The sequence below is a fragment of the Trematomus bernacchii genome, unplaced genomic scaffold, assembly GCF_902827165.1.
Source record: "Trematomus bernacchii unplaced genomic scaffold, fTreBer1.1, whole genome shotgun sequence".
Taxonomy (NCBI): domain Eukaryota; kingdom Metazoa; phylum Chordata; class Actinopteri; order Perciformes; family Nototheniidae; genus Trematomus; species Trematomus bernacchii.
The window spans coordinates 1,267,641-1,289,762 of record NW_022987792.1 but is presented as its reverse complement, the minus strand read 5'-3'; the positions used below and the strand labels follow the sequence as shown (position 1 = coordinate 1,289,762).

At 43.2% G+C, this 22,122-nt stretch overlaps 1 protein-coding gene across 1 annotated transcript in view; it reads left to right on the top strand.

Moving 5' to 3' along the window:
• The window catches only part of faf1 (Fas (TNFRSF6) associated factor 1), a 112,813-nt gene that overhangs the window by 40,916 nt on the left and 49,775 nt on the right, over nt 1-22,122 (top strand). Inside the window, exons 9-12 of the mRNA XM_034149794.1 lie at nt 11,819-11,914; nt 12,448-12,571; nt 12,678-12,741; nt 12,842-12,923. Coding sequence (XP_034005685.1) covers nt 11,819-11,914; nt 12,448-12,571; nt 12,678-12,741; nt 12,842-12,923 — 366 coding nt within the window. The remainder of the gene's footprint in view (nt 1-11,818; nt 11,915-12,447; nt 12,572-12,677; nt 12,742-12,841; nt 12,924-22,122) is intronic.

The following is a 22,122-nucleotide window of genomic DNA, read 5'->3' as shown; positions in this document are numbered from 1 at the left end:
CATTGTTCCCAAATGATCGATACACCTCATTTTAATACCAATAGTGGAAACAGTTCCACAGTCTGTCGGACGTCACGAAACCATCTGTCAGAAGCATGAGAGTAAGATGTTGGAGCTAATTAAGATGTCAAAGACGGTTCCCATCCTGCGTCCTCTTATCTGTGGACATTAAAGCTCACATCATTGAGTCCCGATGACCTCTCCCGGCCAGGGGTCGCTCTTCCCAGCCATTCACAGTCAGGCTGATCTGAAGCGGCCCTCACACAGAACCTTGAGGAACCTCTGACCCCTTTTGTCTCACCCCTTCTTTGACAGCCTATGTGTTCCCATGCTAATTGTATGGGATGGTTTATCATGCTACATTGAGGAGCTGTTGTGCACACATTCTTGTGTTAACACCTAGCTAACGTTTTTCCTTTTAGATCTGTGCGATTGTTTGGTTTGAAATATTGGTATTGACTTTGTCTCCGAGTGGTATCGTATGTGCAGAACTAGCTCTACTGTAGCAACTAGACTACAGATGATCTGTATATCGTGGTATTGTACTTTTTTAGCTATTATTTAGCTGCCGTCTGCAATAATAATTTTCGACACCTCACCTCTGGCTGGCAGAGAACTCACTGCTACATAGTTTGAGTTTCTCCTTTCTTATAAAAGACCTGTAGTATTTTGGATCCTGTAGTATTTTTGACTTTTTATTTTAATTATCCAGAATATTTTATATTGTTTTTTGTATATTGTTTATATTTGATATCATATTTTTGCATTTATCTATCTATCTATCTATCTATCTATCTATCTATCTATCTATCTATCTATCTATCTATCTATCTATCTATCTATCTATCTATCTATCTATCTATCTATCTATCTATCTATCTATCTATCTATCTATCTATATGTGTCTGTCTGTCTGTCTGTCTGTCTGTCTGTCTGTCTGTCTGTCTGTCTGTCTGTCTGTCTGTCTGTCTGTCTGTCTGTCTGTCTGTCTGTCTGTCTGTCTGTCTGTCTGTCTGTCTGTCTGTCTGTCTGTCTGTCTGTCTGTCTGTCTATCATAAGAATAACCTATTTTCTTTATACATTGTTTTAGCGTTATATAGCTCAATTTTGGTTCAAAAACTCAAAGTGAGTGAACAATAATGGCACCTGCTGTTATTCCTCGAAGGAAAGCTTTGACGATTAACAGTGAGCAAATACATTACAACATTAATGTGTTTCAAAGGGCAAAGGACAAAAGGTTATGCATCCTTTCACTACAGGAGGTTGTTTGCTTTAATTTGTTCCATTACAGCTCAGAGCAGAGGCCCGTAACCCAGAACAAACCAAAGCACTATGATGCAGATTTAGCATTGTTAGCACAATCTTTGTTGTCTTCCAGTTATGTGATCAGTAAACAACGTGGAATTGCAACAGAGACACAAATCGTAGTTTACAAATCTTAGTTTAAATCTGAAAGTACATTGTGGCCATGTGTTAAAATGACTGACCTCAGTGTAGCTTGGCACCAGATTACTTTCTTCTCCATTTTGCTCACACAGCATTGGCTTTATGATCACATGTTTTCAGCATATTGGTTTGCCCGGCCTAGATTTAATTTGGAAATTGTGATGCAAAAAAATGTAATAAATGGATAAACTCTTCAACAGGTTCAGCGATTAAATCATTTTGGATTACGCGGCACATAATATTACAAATGATAGCTTATGGCAGTGATCCATGGAAATTATTTAACATCTCAAACCTAAATAAAAAATATAAATTCTGCTTAAAATGTCTTTACTTCATATTCTCAAATAACTTGCAAAGGAACAATTGTTTAAAAATATATGAAACTGGATTTTGCTATTTATTCATGTATTATTTAATTGTTAGAAAAAGCAATATTTAAAAAAACACATATTATCAAAATAATATTTGATATATTATAAAAAACGACACATTTACTAAAATAGTTATGGAATAAATATTGTGCATTTAAGTGGTATTTGATGTATTTCATTTACAACAAAAATATGTGACATAATACTTAAAAACCAGCAGAGCAAACGGGTTAGTGAATGTCATCTCAAAGCAGGCCCTATCCATCTCTATGCATTGTTTAGATAAGTAAGGATGACGCCTTCCATTTATTACCTTTGTGCTTTTGTGGTTAACCTCGGCCCGATATGAGTGCCAGGGATCATGAATAGATTGCAGCTCATTGTGGCATTTATAGGGCCCGCTTGGCACCTGGCTGACACACATCTGCAGCGTCTGTGTTTCCTGGATGAGGAGATATTAAAAAAAGCACGGAGACAGAAGAGTAATAATGGCCTCTGCTCCAGCCACAGCCCTTCTTATTGAAACGTCTGAAGGTATTAACAGAGAAAGCCCAGGGTTTGGCTGTGGAGCTCATTAGGCCGCTCTCATCTCCCGGGGTTTGAACCAATAAACATGGCAGCCAGAGGCCCCAGATTACACTTAGCTGCGCACACTAGCCCGCTTTTAGTGGAATCGATTACTACTTAACTCTGCTTTTCCTTAAAGTGAGTGATATAACTGTTTACCTGGCTTGCATGTGTGTGTGTGTGTGTTGGGCATATTTGCATTTGAATATAATTTTTTTGGCTTATTGTCATCATACAAAGTTCAACGACATTTCTTTGGCAACTCTCACTGCAGTAAATAGACATAGACATCGACACAAATAAATGCATTTTTACACTAACAGTCTAAAAACGTTCAATGTACAAAACTGTAGTGTATTTTCTAACTGTGTGTTCATAAAGGGTTTTAGTAACCAAAGGATGCAAGTAAAATAGCCATAAATATTTCTAAATAGTAGTGGTTGCAGTCTTAATATTCTATTTGCATTTGTGTGTTTGCAATGGGTTTGTCTTATTGCACACACAGGCGCTGGGTATCAAACCTCAATACATTATTAGTTTCAACAACACTATCGACTTTAAAAAAAAGGTTTCTTAAAATCTTTCCTTTTTGTTTAAGTCTTACTTTTTCAGATATTTCCTGTTTATTGTTTTTTTAAACTATTTTAAGCTTGGTTATGTGACAATGGAAAAGCCAACAAGAGTAGTTTTCTCTTGAAAAATAGATTTTTATCTCAATGAGACTTTGACCTGGTTATATAAAGGATATATATATATATATAGTAGGTCAGATTTTTACCAAAATTGAACTCCATCGGATTTCTTTGATTCCTTTTGGGATGTAAAAAGCAGAATTTATTTTCCTAAAATACACCCCCCACCTTAGCTTACACTTAAAGTCAAAATATTAAACATTTATGCAGTATTTAAAATAATTTTTAACGTGTAATTTAGAGACTTTTGGATAAAAGTGTAATTTTTGTATTGGTACAGTTTGGTAATTTGTAAACAAAGTATCTTATTCTTATTTAAACGCACTAAGTGTAGATGCTGTTGCAGTTACAAGTTGGATGTAAACCTACTTCATTATACACTCCTTAGTGTAGAGGTAGAGGCTCAAGATGCACATATATTTTCTCACTATAGTTCATCTAATTGATCAATTTGTTCAGAGTATCTATGTCAAGTTCTTGTGTCCTGGGAAAGAGACATTTGAGTGGTGGCATTGTTTGTTTATGTATTGTTTGAGGGAATTATTTAGTCGGAGAGAAATTCTCACCTTTCAGGGAAACTAGTAGTTAAGTGTTGTTCCCCCCCCCCCTCTTCCTGATACTGTCCACTCAATGTGTTTCATTGTTTATTGTGCTCTGAGTTGTTCAAGGCCTTATGGAGAGTTGAAATTGGATCATGATGGATAGTGTTCGAGTAGCTCTGGACAACAGATCGGTTCATTCAGTGCGCTGTGTTATTGTATTTCATGTCAGAGCGAGGAGGGAGAGTTTAAAAGGAAGTGTTTTTGAAGCAGTAGCAACGTGAGGTGATGCTCATTTCAGGCAGGTTGTGTTGCCCTGTGTCATGCAGTGCTCTGCCATATTGTTTATGTAGAGTGTATACATCACAGCAGTGTTAAAAACACATGAACTGCAGCATTCATTTATCTCTGTTCCACTTATTTTTTAATCTCATGAACTCGGAAATGTAACCCTCAAATGGGACGCCTAATGTGATTACCTCCCTCTTGTTAGGTTATCAAATTGTGTCCAAATGTAAAAATAAAAATGTGTTTATTTACTTTAATATGACGCATGACTGGCCAACATCATTTGTCAGAAATTTGAATTTTTCTTGAATATATTTGATCCCAGTGTTGCCTTTTTATTTATAGGAACAGTTTGTATTTGACATATGAAGAAGCACACTGTCTTTTTTTGTTTTTGCATTTCTTTGTAATTGTCATATCACATGGTTTACTTCATCACCGCAATGTTGACAGTACTAGTTAAAACTTGATTGAGTTAATTGTACTCCAGGTGGATTTGTACAATGACTAAACCCCTGCATACATAGCAAGTGTAATCATCTAGCTGTGTCTTCCAATATCTCCTGATCCAGCGTTGAAGGTAATGTTTTGGCAACAGTTGATATAAGATGCCAACAGGACATTAACTTCCTGTTGGAAATATTCAAATTAAGACCCGCCCCTTATATTCCTTCGCCTAAACCACACAGCATCATCTCATTGGAGCCTTTTTGATTGACAGTCGTTCCTCCACACCTGTTGGGAGTGATTGACAGCCAGTGGGACATCCTTATTACACCCCCCCATCGCCTCAAACCCCCCCCCCCCCCCCCCCCCCCATCATCCTTCATTCTGGGCAGTAATTGCTGACATTTATGCAGTGTTTCATGGTGTTTGCTAATGTATTAATGCTGCAGAGCCTCGCCTTGTAGGCCAGCACCTTCCTCCAGTTCCCAGCTGGCATTAATGGAATCCTTCTTCTACCTGATAGGGGTCCTATTAAACCCTGGATTTATTGAAGGGGGGAGGGGGGGGCTGACGGTTTCGTAGCAACAGGGCTCAGCGATAAGCTCTGTCCCCTTGTGCGATATGCTGCCTTCAGGTGACATTCAGCACCAAGTTAGTCTTGTCAGTCTCATGTTTTTATCTCCTCTAACTGTTGGGATGCGTTCTGTGAAGCTCACATCTCACTGACATGGTTGTTTTTTTAAAGCAGCAAACATTACACGTGGCTGGAGGTAGATAGTCTTCCTCCAATTGGAAGGTCGTTGGTTCGATCGCCAACACATGCAGACAACATGTTGATGTGTCTTTGGGCAACATCCTGCAGCCTTTGCCTCTGTACGGATGTGTGTGACTGGGTGAATGCAGACTAAATAAGATAAGAAGACCCTTTATTAAAACCCAAGGGGAAACGCCACTCTGTATTGTATACATACACATTAGAAATATACGGATATGGTATGAATACAAATATACACAATCACATGCATTTTTATAGACTTAAAGGTCTGATTGGGTCTTGAACCGACGACCCTTCAGCTCCCAAGCCAAGTCCCTAAAGAATGAGCTACTGCCACTCAGTCCATTTGCCATTTATTGCTATGTCTCATAACTGATCCAACAGTCATTTATGTATGCCTACCGTAGCCTCTTGCTGTATTTGCATTTGTTTGTGTGCGTACATATATAACAAGCACTGATACTGATCTGCAGCCAGCCTGAAACACGGAAACCAACAGGTGGTAAGGGTGGGGCGCACCTGGCCTTCCTGCTTCCTACTCCCTATTTCTTACTCATGTTCTCCGTACTTCCTTCCTCTATCCATCTCCTTCCCCTTCCCTGTCTTCTCTTCCCCACGTTTGCTCTCCGTCCCCCCCCTCGCTGCATCAAAGGCAGAGCGGTGTAAGGTGGTACTGTGGTTGTGGTTGCCTTCAGTGCAGCTGTCAGTAGTAATTATCTCACACTCACAGCCAGACACCTAATCCAAACACTGCCTACACTAGAAAGGGAAATAAATGAGAAACAGAAAGAATGAAGGGAGAGAAAGAAGGAGAAGAAAGGGTTCGAAGGGAAGAGGGAGAGGAAGGGAGGGGGAGAAAATTCTTCCCCTGTATCGGCCCCTGAATGCTTAGAGCCTCAATGCAAGTGTTAATTAAAAGAATCCAAAAAAGAGGAACCCGTTTCTTTTGTGTGGAGATGTGGGAGAGGGTCATTTGGGGGGGTTAACCTCGTCCCCCCCCCCCCCCCCCCCGTGCCCTGCGGCGCTTCAGCCTTGTTTCCACGTTTTACCGCTGAGCCGCCGAGCTGCACTTGTGTCCCTCAACATCAGGAGAAGCCACAGGGTCAGAGCGAAGGAGAGGATTGAGAGGCACTCGACTCATTCCTGTTTTTCACCTCCCCTCCTTGCATCCATGTCAGCTCAAACCCCTCCAGGCTGCCTTTGACGGGGGAAGTGATCAACTTTATTTATACACTTATTAGGCCCTCAGACGAAAGCCTCTCATTGTGAGGAGTCGGGGGGGGGGAAAGGGTTTACGGGGATCCTCTCGGCAGACGCTGTTAAGATTCTCACGTTTGATTGCCACTGGATTGAGGAATGGGCAGAATAGACTTGGGGCCATGCCTTCACATCCTTCAGGATCAGACCCTGTATGTCTTTGTCCCGCTCAATACCTACAACGCTCTCAGAGATAATTCCACCCTCAGGCCTGAGAGCCATCGTGTCCTCAATAACGTCTCCTAAGTCACAGTTGTCTTTTTCTTTCCTTAAACAAAAGGGTTTTTCTAACTTTACTTCTTCCATCACTTTGTAAAGTTCTCAAATAATCTGACTAACAGCAGCGGACTACTTTTTTAGTTAGTGCTTATTCAACTGAGACCCACCATGTCTCAAACTATTTTAGTCACAGTCAAAGTTCTCTTTAGTTCAACCAAAAAGCAGTCGTACCTAACTTTACTGTTTTGGGAATGATGCTAATATCCATACTTTTGTAAAGAAATCTAGAAAGTATATGAATAACACATAGTCTAATTAATAGGATCAGACTTGATATTAATTAGAGTCAGAGTTAATTAGACCCTCAAGCCTGAGAGCCATCATGTCTTAAATAACGTCTCCTAAGTCACAGTTGTCTTATTCTTCCATTGAACAAAAAAGTATCACTAACTATATGTTGTTGGGATGATGTTTTTGTTTAATCGAATTATAAAGTTCTCTGGCAAAATATGACAAAAAAATGGTTTATTAACAGGACCAGACTAAATTAATTACAGTTATTGTTAATTAAACAGACCTGAGACCCACCATGTCTTAAATAACGTCTCCTAAGCCACAGTTGTCTTTTTTTTTCGTTAAACCAAAAGGGTTTTCTAACTTTACTTTTGGGGAAAGTAATGTTTTTCTTCCATCACTTTGTAAAGTTCTCTGGATCACGCTTCTAAATTAGATAGTCTCTAATTCATCCCTCAGGCCTGAGACCCATCATGTCTCAAATGGCGTCTCTTAAAGGTCCCATGTCACGGCCATTTCTACTGATCATAATTCCATTGTTGAGGTCTACTAGAATAAATGTATATTGTGCAATTTTCCAAACTCACATTGGTTTCTCATACAGCATCTCTGTATAGCATGTGTATTCACTCTCTGTCCTAAGCGGCTTGTTGGAGCTCCTCCTCCCCCCCCCCCCCCCCCCCTCCCTGTGAGCCCAGTGGCCGTCTGCGAGACAGCGAGACACAGCGAAACCCAGCCCGAAACACACACACACCCGCAGCCTGGCTGGGAGTTTGTGTGTGTGCCCAGGCTGAGTTCCGCGGTGTCTCACTGTCTCGCAAGCAGCGAGCCTCGCAACCTCCCGCCGAGTGTGTGTGTGTGAGGATGTCCGCGGATTGGTCCAAACGTAACGGCGCCGCGGACGTAACGTCACTATACCCAGGAAGAAAAAGAGAAATGTCCAACGAGGCGTTCTGGGGCAGCATAGACAGGTCTTTTCTGTGTTAGAGTTTTACTCGCTACAGGGTGTACTTTGAGGGTTTGTGACTCTGCAGACCGTTTACATGCAGAAAAAGCTTCATAACACACAAGGGGACGGGTAATAACCAGAAAAGCATGACATGGGACCTTTAAGGCACAGGTTGAGGCAAAAAGTTTTCCTAACTAACTTTACTTTACTGTTGGGATAATGTAGTTTTTTCCCATTATTTTGTAAAGTTCTGTGGGCTCACATCGACTACTTAACTTAGTTAGTGTGTCAGTGCTAATACAATCTCATGCTTGAGACCGGTCATGTGTTTAATGGTGTCTATGTGGTGAGTCATTGTTGTTTTTTCTTTTGTTGAACAAAAAGTATCGCTTACTAACTTCTCTGTTGTTAACTAGCTACTCTCTCAGTGCATATTTAACCCTCACGACTCAGGTGGCATCTCCTTAAGTCATAGTTATCTTTTTCGTTCGTAAAACCAAAGGTATGGCTAACTCACATTAGTTTTACTTGCTTTTTCCCGTTACTTTATAAAGTTCTTTGGCAAAATATGAATAACCAAACAACTAAATGAGTTAGAGTCTCTCTTTGCCAATTCAGCCCATAGGTCCGAGACCCATCCTCTTATATAGCGTCTCTTTAAGTCACAGTTGTCTTCAACACACACTGTTCCTAACTCACTTTACTTCTATTGTTGGGAGAATAATGTTTGTTGTTCCATTACCTTGTAAAGTTCTGTAGAAAAATATGAATAACCCACAATCTAATGACCAAGACCAGACTACTAAATGAGTTAGAGTTAAGTTACACGAGGCAATTCAGATAAGTGTTCTTCGTAGGTGTTCCTCAGTTGTCCTCGCTGTGACGCTTACACACTTCTAATTGTCAGGAGTACACTCGCTACTAATCGGTCAAACACAGGAAATACAATCTGTTTCTTCTGTTATCTCTGCGTACACCTGTGTCACTGTCTCAGGGTTGATTGACTGTTTCAGGCCTCTTAGAAAAGATGTGAATCTGGTGAGAAGGAAACGTCATATTTCCGTATATACACTTGTTATGTGTTTCAGTGTTAGCTTTACCCTTTAGCTGTGATGTCACTCTTTGTTTGTGTAGTTTCATCGTTGCATGGCAGTCTCTAGCCTCTGCTTTTTTTGAGCGGTTTTCTGGGCTTGAGACAACACCGAGAGGGAACACTCATCAGGATATTATTCATTCTCTAACCGTCAGGGGAGATGCTGCGTTTCTCATATCTTCTCCTTGGTTACTGAGCTGCTGGGAATTTAAGACACAGTGGTTCAAATTGTAATCAATATAGTCAACAGTGTTTTTCTCAGGGTGCAGTGATTTGTAAAATGGTTGTTTCTGTCCTGGGGATCAGAAGAGTTCATTATCTCAGTTAATTAAACATTCTTTTAAAATAAGTAATATTTGTACAGTATATAATATACATTTAACAACAATGACAATAGCTATTCTTCTTCTTCTCCTACTTCTCGTGTCTTTTTCTCCTACTTCTAGGGTGTTTCTCAATCGTGAGTACGCTTGCTTGGTAGCACATGTCTGCCGAGCATCTTGCTTCAGAAGCGAGTCAAGAATCCTTCCTGCCATTCGGAAAACGAAGAGTGGAACAGGCTAGCAAGTGTGCAGGTGTGCGTCATATGAGAGCCCCCCTCCTTACATCTTCCGCCACAGATTTGGGGAAATTGGTCCGTGCGCAAAGCATTGTGGGGATTTTAAGACCGCGGAGTCTACACATGTGCAGCCTCGATATTTCTCCAAACGGAGTACGCCGGGCTCGGTAGATTTCCAAGTATGCTGGAGATTGGAAGAGTACTTCGGCGGGACTCGATGACGTAGTATGCTTGAAATAGTGGCTCTGAAGCAGCCTTACTCAACATTGAGAAACACCCCCCGTTTGTCTTCTACTTTTTCTTCTTCTCCTACTTCTAGTTTGTCTTCTTCTTCACAATATTATTATAATTAATAGTCTATCTAATTATACAGTATGTTTCCTGCTAAATCCAATTACCTATTGATGCAAAAACATGTTTGAAAGTTTGTTTAAGTTAACCTAGTGATCACATCATATTTCAATTACCATGAAGCAGCCATCCTCAATCGAAGTTACTAATGGGATAGAAACTTTAATATAAACACTAGCGTTAAAATCTCGAACACTAGACACATTTTCATCTTATTTCCCAACACCAGTTGCCTTCAGTCACGCGTGTCGCTCAACCACTACTGTCCAAATGTTTTTTGTTCGCTGCAGCAAACTTACTTTTCTAAACATTGAAAAGATAAGGAAGTGTGGAAAGATGGATAGCCGACTGTGAATGCCCCTTTTTTAAAAGAAACATGGTCTTTATCAGGGTCCAAGTAAACAGCAGTGCTCACAAGTAAGTCCATGTTGCTGACAGGCTCTAGTGGTTACACTGTTGTGAGCTGCTATAGAAGCGGGGGCCAGCGTGAGGAGCCACTCTTCCTTCAGAGAGAGTAACTCCGTGAGGTCCGTGTAGCTCTTTTCAGACTCAATTGGCGTTGCATGTAATCGTCTCCCGATTCAACCACGTCCAGCTGCTCTTTGTGTGTCTTAGCGGGTGACAATGGAGCAGATCACGAGACCTCTGCAGGGAGACACAGCTTCTCTGCCGCTGCCCTGCTGTTTAGAAGTTCACTCTCCCAGAAAACTTTTTGCATCTGGGCTTCTTTTACGCTCTGCTCTCAACAATTAGTGCGTCAGTGGATGTATTGTTGCGTTATTGTGACAAGTACCAGTATGTTCAGGCTAGAAGTCATGGTTGGATTGTTACCAGTCCTGCGTTTGGTGGTCACAATTTGGGGGAAAGAAACCTTAAGTGTGATTATTTTTGACTGATATTCCAAGAGGCAATGATTGTTTTTCAAACATTCTTCACATGATAATTAAAAAAGTTATTAAAATGATCTTGTAGTCTGTAGTTAGGAGGATGTGTACCAAGTAAGATTTTCTGTAGAAGTGTGTAGAATGATATTTTCACTTGCATTACAGCCCTTGTGGTCACTGTGACAAGAAGGAACAAATGTGTCTCCATGTTGAATATATAAGTTGCATTTCGGTTGTTAGATGATGGGAGTCAACCTTAAATCCTGCTCTTTTAAAGGCGGGTATCTTCAGTTTTACTGCAAACTGCCTCGCCTGTATTGTTGTCGTCCCTCGGGTCTCAGCCAGGAGACAGCAGCTGTAATGAGTCCCCGCTGAACGCTGACATTTACAGTCCTGCCTTTGGATTTGGGAGCTCATTAGTCAGGTGTTCTCTTACTACAAAACCACCATCACAGCCACTGCAGGTGTTCATGAACCTCATCATGCTTTTCCTCTTATTAGAGAAGTGAGAAGGCTGTGTTTGGAAGTCATTAATCAATCCTGCACTGTCAGGTACTCTCAAAAAAGTCCTGTAACGGCAAAAAATAAATACATTTAAACATTTTCTCAGTTGTACATGGGTAAAAATGTACTAAATGTTGGCCGGCAGCGAGAGATATAAGAAATGAAATGATTGTGTAGTATTTTTAACATCTTAAACTGATAATATTATCAAAGTCATCTCCTACCAGGTTTTTCTTTTAAATTCTGAAAGCCTGTCTGTGATTGTTTTCAATTGAGCACAACCAGAATCATGATTTTAAGTTCAAACCAGGGTTTTAATAAATAAAAAAACTAAGTCTGTAACTGTGTGGTCCAAATGTTTAATGAGACTTACTTTAACGGGACTTGGTGAAACTTGCAGATATAGTGGTTTGTTTCAGAAACTAAGATTCCCAGTTGTTGTTTTGATACAACTGGACTTGTGAAGGACTCTAACTTTGAGTTGACATATATTGGGGCAAGTAATCAAAAATGGTTTAAGATCTCACACCACCAGTTGTCCTTCATTGTTAGGCTAATGACTCTCCCTTTGTGTTTTTAGATGACGCTAGCTGTCTCTGGGATCACCTTTCCCTGCCATCACCTCAGTGTTTGTCGAAGGTCCTCACCAGCCAATTCCCAGGAACCCACAGAAGAGGTACACACACACACACACACACACACACACACACACACACACACACACACACACACACACACACACACATACACTACACGTACACACACGCACACGCACACACACACACCTTGGCACTAAGTACACCATGCTTACTTATATAGCAGGGTAACAAAATAATTGTGTTAATAACTTCTGTCTATTTAAGTCTCAATATCGTTACATCATTTGTTTAATGCTACCTTTTATAAAACTGCAGAGCTCAGATATTTTATTTTCCATAGTATTTGTCTTGTTCTTGTTGTACATGACACAGCTCATGATTTGGGGTGTTTACTTGCAAGAAAGACCTCAGACATACAAAACAATCTCTATATATATATAGTCACCGATTACCTTGAGTAACTTGTAAGTATTTTTTCAAAGGTTCTATATTTGCTTATTTTTACAACTTCATTTCTCTTACTGTGTTTGTGTATGCACCATTACACACCAATATAAATAGCTTGTACGTGTAAACCTACAATAAACCTGATGCTGCTTCATGTCCACAGTGTGCAGATGTCCATATGGTCAGCGACAGTGACGCGGATGATTTTGAAGACGCGTCAGAGTTCGGGGTGGACGATTCGGAGATGTTTGGATTGGGATCCTCTACCTGTCGGAAAGCACCTATGAGTAAGTATTACAGCATTGGAGATGTTAATTTCCGCTCCAGGTTTTGTATTGAACACCAGGGACATGCATCTCAGAGTTTGACCATAAAACCTTTTTTTTTTTACAGTGCCAGAAAATAGTGAGAACGAAGCTGATGCCTTACTGCACTTTACTGCCGAATTTTCTTCAAGGTAAGAGCTAAACGTCAGGTTCTCATTTGAAAGACTTTGGTAGACAAAAGAAAGCCGGCATGTAACAATGTCTTTATGAACTGATCTTTGTGTCCCTCAGGTATGGAGAGACCCACCCAATGTTCTTCATCGGGACTTTGGAAGCTGCGTCTCAAGAGGCCTTCTATGGCAAAGCCAGAGATGTAAGTGAGCTGAAATGTTTGAATGTATTAAGATACTGTACACAATCTTACATATCTTTGTCACTTAAAAGTCAAACGATTGAATTGTAAAAAAAATTTAGTGTTGGTTTGAGGCCCTATTAGGTTTTTTTTCGGTTTTTCCTTTACTGTAGTGTGTTATGGTTTTAGTGCATGTGAATGGTCTGCAAAGGCGAAAATCCCAAAGTTCCTTAGACTCCTTTGTTTACTGTTACAAAGTGACATCACTAAGTAGCACTCACACTTTTATGGCTAGCGCTCCAACACATTGTTTTTGATAGGCTAAGGGGCGGGACATCTCTAAGCTGGTTGACCAATCACAACAGAGCCGGCCAGCTAACCGATCAGAGCAGACTGGGCTCTGGTTTCAGACAGAGGGTGAAAAGAGGTGCTGCAGCACAGGCAGTATGAGAACAATAAAGAGCTTTTTGAACATTAAAGCATGGAGACATGTAAAAAAAAAAAAAGCACAAAATATGGACCTGAAAATGAGCATAATATGTTCTCCTTAAGCACCAATGTCATCCCTTCTTTGTGTAGACCAGCCGCTGCTTTTGAAATTGTATTTTGTTATCAGTTTTCCTTGCATAAGTCATCACATAGGATCAATTTATAGTATACGCCGTATGTCTGCAGTGTATTGTGTGTGAACGGTGAACTTCCTGTCCGGTGAAATGCATTTTATTAGTTTAGCTAAATCTCTATGTCAACACCCAAACACAATAAAAAGATGGAATATAAAAGAGAGTAGAGGTACCTTGTCAAGGATTTTGCTTCTTATCAGTACTCACCAGTAGGCTCGGGCGGATCTATTTATTTATAACTTCATACATTCCTGACATGTCACCTGGGTATATGAAGTATTTGTGTTAAAGCGGAGCTGCTTGTCACTCAAATGAGAAAACCATGTCCATCTTTAAAAAACAAAGCCCACATTAAAGGATCCTGATGCTATCGCTAAGGCTAACCCCCTTCACTTTAATCATTAGATGGCAAGCAGAACATGGCCTGAGTCTTGAGGACTTTAAGCATTTATTCACTTATAAATATACTAAACTGTGCTTTGTTAACAGCCAACAACAACTGCTTCTTTTATAACATATTATGGTTTAAAAAACAACTCAAAACTACATTTTAAAATATCCCAGATGCTTATAAGTGAAGGGTGATTCCACACTAACTGAAACCAGGTACTAATTATTCTTGCAAGAAGGAGCAGAGTTAAGTCACATACAAAGGATATGGTTCAACTCACACACATGAGGTATGCTGCTCAAAGGAGCAGGAAGTAACATCAAGCTTATATAGTCTAAAGTCAGGAGGTAACTACAAAGTCGTGAATCGGTTTGGCGTCGGGAAGGTGTCGGGACATCTCTGGAAAGTCACGTCCTTCCTTCGCGCCACTGTTGCTCTTTGCCCCTCGAAGAAGTGAGGAGACGAGGAGTATGTGTCCTCTCATCTGGATCAACAACATGAATTATGCCCTGCCTTCTCCTATCTCAGAAGAGGCAGCTGCAAGGTCATACACAGTGCAAAGTCACACAGTATCAGTGCATTCAAACCCATAAGAGGAGACAACTTGCATTTTCTCCAACATATCCCTCCTAATATAGAATTGAAACATACAAATGATTATAAAGATTAAAATTCATATACAAAAGTACCCAAACGCTTAAGGTAGGTAGATTGTATAGGCACATGTTTTAATAGTATCAAAACATTTTTGAGGTAGATTATAGCAGCAGCCCACATTCGAGGTAGAACATGATTTTATTCACACTTATAATTGAATAGGTCATACACAGTGCAAAGTCACACAGTATCAGTGCATTAAAACCCATAAGAGGAGACGACTTGTATTTTCTCCAACACTCGTTCATGCTATTATACCGTGATACATACTATAGACAACCATGAAGAATTCCTACTGAGATCTCATTAGAAGTGGACTGAAAATAGCAATATGTTTTATAAGAAGCAATTGGTGTCATTGGTAAAGTATATTCACCAAACAATCCATTTGTGGTTTTAATTAATATTGCTGTGTAGTAAATGTGTATATATATATATATATATTGCTTTTTAGCCAGATCTCCCTTTGCTCACTGGAATGGCCCCCTGCTGTCTTATGAGTGGTTTTATTTATTTGTTCGACACAGAGCTTTTGTTTATCTGAACGCAGCCTTAGTATACAATTAGTGTTAACACCAAGAGAAACAAACACACTTAAACCTGAGGGTTATTTAATAATGATTACAAACATTCCCTTATCTTATCTTATCTTAAAATGCAGGACTTTTTTAGCCTTAATTCTATTTAGATCCAAAGGAGACCAAATAATCTAAGAAGTCTAAAACAAATCACATATGCCTATCGCTGAATTACGCTGAATTACTGGACTTAATTAATAAGGAGGAACAAAATAAATGTAAACAACATGCATATGATTGACATTAAAATCTTCAGCTTCTGACAAACCGTTAATGACCTTTATTTGCAGAGTGTTGGCAATAATGGGGGTCCGTCCTCACTATGTTTACTGTTATGTCCCCCCCCCCCCCCCTCTGTGTAATGCTGTGTGGAGAAGGCTTTACAGCCACATTGATATCATTCCCTCAAAACCCTCATCACATTTTCACCCCGACAGCTGAGGCTTTATTTTTAGCTGTCCACTTTTCCCGCCTTGTTTTTTGGCTTTTGTCCTTTTAAGGGATGCTTGTATCAACTGACAGCTTGTGTGGATTACAGCCTTATTAGACTGTGAGGACACAGCAAGATGTGAGGGGGGTGCAGACCACCAGAGAGGGAGGAAGGGATGACACCAGGGCACAGCACGGAATAAAATGGGGTCTGAGAGGAGAGGAAGGGGGGGAACAAGTCAGAGGAGGAAACTGAGTGAGAAGGAGAGGAATTAAAACATGAGAGGTTGAAGTGATGTAAAGAGTGTGAGATAAACAAAGCGGGAAACAACGTGAAGAGGAGCTTGGCGTGTCGCCTGTTTTCGGCTGATCTCCTCTCCTAAGCCAGCACAATATGGCCGACGTCTCCCTGGTGTTCGCACACGCTGTACTGTACCACTGTGCTCTACACCGCGCGAGGGCAGAGAAAAGTATTCATTTTCACTGTATTTCGTTGTATTCTGGGTGAGCTTGACTTAGTCTGCCAACTGTGCCGTGGTTAGAATGGCTTTAGGGAAGCTGGAGAAAGAACTCCGCACGAAAACAGAAGCTATTTGATCTGCTCTGTGTTTGTCCTGTTTTGTCACAAGCGTCCTAGACGACAGGACAAAACATGCTGCTTTTTGGCGGTTTCATTACACAGTAGCATATGTGCGCGACTACGCACTCCCTTCTCCTCCGTCTACCCCTTCTTTTTGCTCTTTGGCTCCATTTGAAAAGGTGGTTTTTGTGTTCCCCTCGCAGAGAAAGGCCTACTTCATTAAGGGGATATTGGAAAAGGGCAGATTTGACTGCTCAGTGGGTTTATAAACAGAGGAATCAGTCTCACTCTCTCAAAGCCTGGGAGAGGCTAATCACTAAGCAAAACACTACATTTGATGAAGTGTTTCTGAAGGTGTGTGTTGGGGGACTGTTGAGATAGACTCAATCCATCCTTAATGAAAATGCTTTGGGCTGCTGAGCTGAGCTGAGCTGAGCTGAGCTGAGCTGAAGCCTCTTGGGGATCAGCGGTTAGTCGGGGAGATAGGCCACCCATCACTAACCACGATCCGCTCTAAATCCCCATCAACGCGCTGGTTAATCACTCTAACCCCACTCTGCTTCCCTCTCCTGTCTGCCACACACAAAGACACATCAAAATTCATAGCCTTGCTGGAGAGGGGAGTTCAGGGGATTTATCACCGCCAAGTATCCGCTTTAAAAAAAACCTGCAGTCGCCTCGCAGAGTCAAGAGCAGAGCGGGGGAAAGATGTTCATTTATCTGCTAGGGCTGGAAATCACAATCAACACCCTTTTAATTGTGTCTGAACAGTAGAGTTTAAAGGACAGGAAGTAATAGCCTTTGTGTACGGCTTGGACATGTTTTTTTTATTAAGATGTATCCTTTAAAACGTATGTAAGAATTATTGTGTATGCTTTTTCCATTAATTTTGCTATTTTCATTCAAGCGTAACGGTAACTAGTTTCAGTAATGCCAAAAATGTAATGATTATTATTAAAAAGTATACGACTATTTGATCTAATTCTTCATCTTACACTTGTAGCATTACTTAAGTAAGCTGCACTAAGAGCTATAATGTTGTTTTAATACCTATTTCCTATTTTAATCTTTAAATATTTTGGGAGGCGTTACAAATATAGGGGGTAAAATATACTCGTAATTTATCGAAGGCGTCTGAAATAATTCCTTTGCATACGCAGATGGAGTAAATCAGTAGAAATGTAGGAAATGAAGGTTAGAATATATAAATACATTTCCTTTATGTGAATATATTTAAGATACATTTTATTCCCCTAACCATTAGTAAGGCATTGCAATGAAAACCTTAAAAGCATTAGGATAACAGTCATTAAAAGCCAAAGGACTTCACTAAAAATAAGATTAAATACTAGAAAAACATCGCGGTGTAATAAAGAGTTATTTGTTTTAATGAAAGGCAGCAGCGACCAGAAAAGCCTGGATTTAAAAGAAGTGAAATACGTAGTTAATCAGAAGTTGTTATAGCTAAAAGATAGCCCCTTAGCTTCAGCATGTGATTAATTTAGTCAGTTTAATCACACTTTGGATAGAGTTTCTGTCCCGTGTTTTCAGCCACGTACAGAGCCTCCTGTGTGGCTGGCCATCGATCTGAATGTGTTTTCCCCGCTGTGTGTCCAAGGTCATTAGATCAGTCATTTGAGCTCTTCATTTTGGAGTGTTTGCTTTTCCAGACTGAGCCTGCCATGTGTAGAACAATCACTATCTGGACTCCCTGCTTCCTCTCTCACTGTTAAACATATTGCACCTGTGATTAAAAAGCCTCGTCTTGATGTGATACAAACACCAACCGCAGGAAACGAGCCTTTTATCAAACCATTAGCTGTCTGTCGGGGAGAAGATAACATCCAAGCCTTAGCGTTCCCCTTTAAATTCCCACAAAGAGGCTTCCAATTTAAACAAAAGAAGTCCACACAGTGTGATAATGTCATTGCAATTAAAGACAAGACATTTGAGACATCATTTGGGGTTTTGTTTGTATTAATATTAGCTTTCCCTTAAATGCAGAGTGCCCTCCACAGCTGTGCATGTGACTTCATTTAGACTATTTAGACCAGGGGGGTCAAACTCAAATACACAGTGGGCCAAAATAAAAAAATGGGTACTAGTCGAGTCGGACTGGTTCAATGTTTATTGCAGAACTTATTGAAATTAACTTATTGCACATATTAAACCTGGAACTAACAAAGCTTAAATGATTGCCTATAAAAACAACATTAAACATTAAATAATCAGTTGCAGTCATTTCTTATGATTACATTTTCCCACAGGCCAACAGCTTAAAAAAAACTATTTCCCTCAAAGAGAAAAGCCCAAACATGCCCTGTTGTCGTGAGAGAGAAAGTGCAGAAGGAAACATCCATTGAAACTCAGTGTGCTGCTCTGTGATGCTAGTTCAAGCCAGATACTTGGCATCTCATCTTGGGTGCAAGGTCATCAATGTTTGGGCTCAGGCTCTGAGCTGAGGAGACCCTCAGGATGGAGTGAAGGTGTGCGTGCAATATACCGGAGGGCCAGAACTAATAGTAATTAGAAATTATCCTGCGGGCCGAAATTAAATCCACCACGGGCCTGATTTGGCCCCCGGGCCTTGAGTTTGACACGTGTGATTTAGACATTTAGGCTGAGTGACACTTTGTTGTTGACGGCTAGTTGGGAGGAGAGTTAGTTTGGTTGCATTCAGGGTGTTTTGGAGCAATACGTTGTGTACAGATTTGATTTAAAATGTGCTATAAAAATAAACTAACCTTAAAGCTATACGTGCTGTATTGTAGCTACTTCAAATAAATGGCAAAATATATAATAAAGTTGTATGATTTAGGGCACAACGTATTAGTCGACATGGAACATATCATCTTTTAATACAATCAGGAAACTCGTATGTTTAGTTTGACTCATTTTATCAGCAGTGGGTACACATTTGTATTTTTCCTCCATGTCTCTGAAGAATAAGGTTGGAAGGGAGCTTCAGTCGACAATCAATAATTATAGCTTGGCTTCTTTTTATTTTTAAATAGATAACCTCCTCGAAGAGTCAACCATATAACGATATTAACTGTTTAACTATAATCAACATATTCTAGTGTTGGAATGACAATGGTATTTGGAATTACTGATTGAGAACAGTACTGTGAAAGTGTAGGGATTAAACAGCCTGAGATTTAGTTTTACTATAACGTTATTGGCATTGTAAATGATGAACCTATGTCAATGAAGCTGGAGATGTACCTTCAGAGTAACATTGGTTAAACAGTCAGGGGCTAAAACTCACAACTTCCACACATCCTCACCCACATTACCTACTAAATAATTATAGTTTTTTTATTTAAATATATGGTCGATATTGTGGGGAGACCAAAAGTGTTTCCCATGCCTGGATTACTTTAATGAAATAACAGGATAATCATCAATTTAAGCATCAAACTTTAGGACTATTTCTTCTTCTTTTTTTAAAGTGTAATGGCAACTATTTCACCTTTTTCCATTTCAGCTTGGCTTTACTGTGGTGTTGAATTCACAGGAGGCTACGGACAAAACCCAGGACGGTAGCTACAGTGCAGTGCAGTAAAAAATATCCATGTTATTGATCACAGATAATTATCTGTACCTTCAGAGTACGAGGAACATTAAACAGTCAGAGGGTTTAACTGACCTAATGCTAACACTGTTTATTGATATATAGATGGATGGATGGATAGATAGATAGATAGATAGATAGATAGATAGATAGATAGATAGATGGATGGATGGATGGATGGATGGATAGATGGATAGATGGATAGATAGATGGATAGATAGATGGATGGATAGATGGATAGATGCTAGTGGATCGATGGCTGCTGCTGACTAGATGATTGCTGGATCGATGCTATCGTGGCTGCTGGCTGGCTGGTGCTAGCTGGCTGGCTGATCGCTGCTCGTCGCTGGCTGTCGATGGCTCGCTGGTGATGATGGCTCGTGGCTCGCTGGCTCCTCGCTGGCTCGCTGATGCTCGTGACTCGCTGGCTGCTGGTGCTGGCTGTGGCTCGCTGGCTCGCTGGCTGCTGGCTGGCTGCTCGCTCTCTCGCTCGCTGCTGGCTGGCTTTCTGGCTTGCTGCTCGTGGCTCGCTCGCTCGCTGCTGGTCTCGCTGGCTCGCTGGCTCGCTGGCTCGCTGGCTCGCTCGCTCGCTGGCTCGCTGGCTCGCATGCGCTCTGCTCGCTGGCTCGCTGGCTCGCTGGCTGGCTGCTCGCTCGCTCGCCTCGCTGGCTCGCTGGCTGCTGGCTCGGCTGGCTCGCTGCTCGCTGGCTCGCTGGCTCGCTGGCTCGCTCTCTGGGCTCGCTCTCTGGCTCGCCTGGCTAGCTGTCTCTGCTCAGCTGGCTCGCTCGGCTGGCGTCGCTGGCTCGCTGGCTCGCTGGCTCGCTGGCTCGCTGGCTCGCTGGCTCGCTGGCTCGCTGGCTGGCTCAGCTCGCTCGCTGCACTCGCTCGCTGGCTTGGCTCGCTGGCTCGCTAGGCTTCGCTCGCTCGCTCGCATCGCTGGCTGGCTCGCTGGCTCGCTGGCTCGCTGGCTCGCTTCGCTTCGCTCGCTGGCTCAGCTGGATCTTGCTGGCTCGCTGGCTCGCTGCTGGCTCGCTCGCTCGCTGGCTCGGCTGGCTCGATGGCTCGCTGGCTCGCTCGCTCGCTCGCTCGCTCGCTCGCTGGCTGGCTCGCTGCTGCTGGCTCGCTGGCTCGCTCGCTCGCTCGCTGGCTCGCTGGCTCGCTGGCTCGCTGGCTCGCTGGCTCGCTCGCTCGCTGGCTCGCTGGCTCGCTCGCTGGCTCGCTCGCTCGCTCGCTGGCTCGCTCGCTCGCTCGCTCGCTCGCTGGCTCGCTGGCTCGCTGGCTGGCTCGCTCGCTGGCTCGCTGGCTCGCTCGCTCGCTGGCTCGCTGGCTCGCTCGCTCGCTCGCTGGCTCGCTGGCTCCTGGCTCGCTCGCTGGCTGGCTCGCTCGCTCCTCGCTCGCTGGCCTCGCTCGCTCGCTCGCTGGCTCGCTGGTCGCTGGCTGGCTCGCTGGCTCGCTCGCTCGCCTGGCTCGCTCGCTCGCTGCTCGCTCGCTGGCTCGCTTGCTCGCTGGCTCGCTGGCTGGCTCGCTCGCTGGCTTGCTGGCTCGCTGGCTTCTCGCTGGCTCTCTCGCTCGCTCGCTCGCCTCGCTGGCTCGCTCGCTCGCTCCTGGCTCCTGGCTCGCTGGCTCTCTGGCTCGCTGGCTGCTGCTCGCTGGCTCGCTGGCTCGCTGGCTCGCTGGCTCGCTCGCTGGCTCGCTCGCTCGCTCGCTCCTGGCTCGCTGGCTCGCTCGCTCGCTCGCTCGCTGGCTCGCTGGCTCGCTGGCTCGCTGGCTCGCTCGCTCGCTGGCTCGCTGCTCGCTGGCTGGCTCGCTCTCTCGCTGGCTGGCTCGCTCGCTCGCTGGCTCCGCTGGCTCGCTCGCTCGCTGGCTCGCTGGCTCGCTAGCTGGCTCGCTCGCTCGCTGGCTCGCTGGCTCGCTCGCTGGCTCGCTGGCTCGCTGCTGGCTCGCTGGCTCGCTGGCTGGCTCGCTGGCTCGCTGGCTCGCTCGCTCTCTCGCTGGCTCGCTCGCTGGCTCGCTCGCTGGCTCGCTGGCTCGCTGGCTGGCTCGCTGGCTCGCTGGCTCGCTGGCTCGCTCGCTGGCTCGCTCGCTGTCTCGCTACGCTGGCTCGCTGGCTCGCTGGCTCGCTGGCTCGCTGGCTCGCTGCTCGCTGGCTCGCTGGCTCGCTGGCTCGCTGGCTCGCTGGCTCGCTGGCTGGCTCGCTGGCTCGCTGGCTCGCTGGCTCGCTGGCTCGCTCTGGCTCGCTCGCTGGCTCGCTGGCTCGCTCGCTGGCTCGCTCGCTGGCTCGCTCGCTGGCTCGCTGGCTCCTGGCTCCGCTGGCTGGCTGGCTGGCTGGCTGCTGGCTCGCTGGCTCGCTCGCTGGCTCGCTGGCTCGCTCGCTGGCTCGCTCGCTGG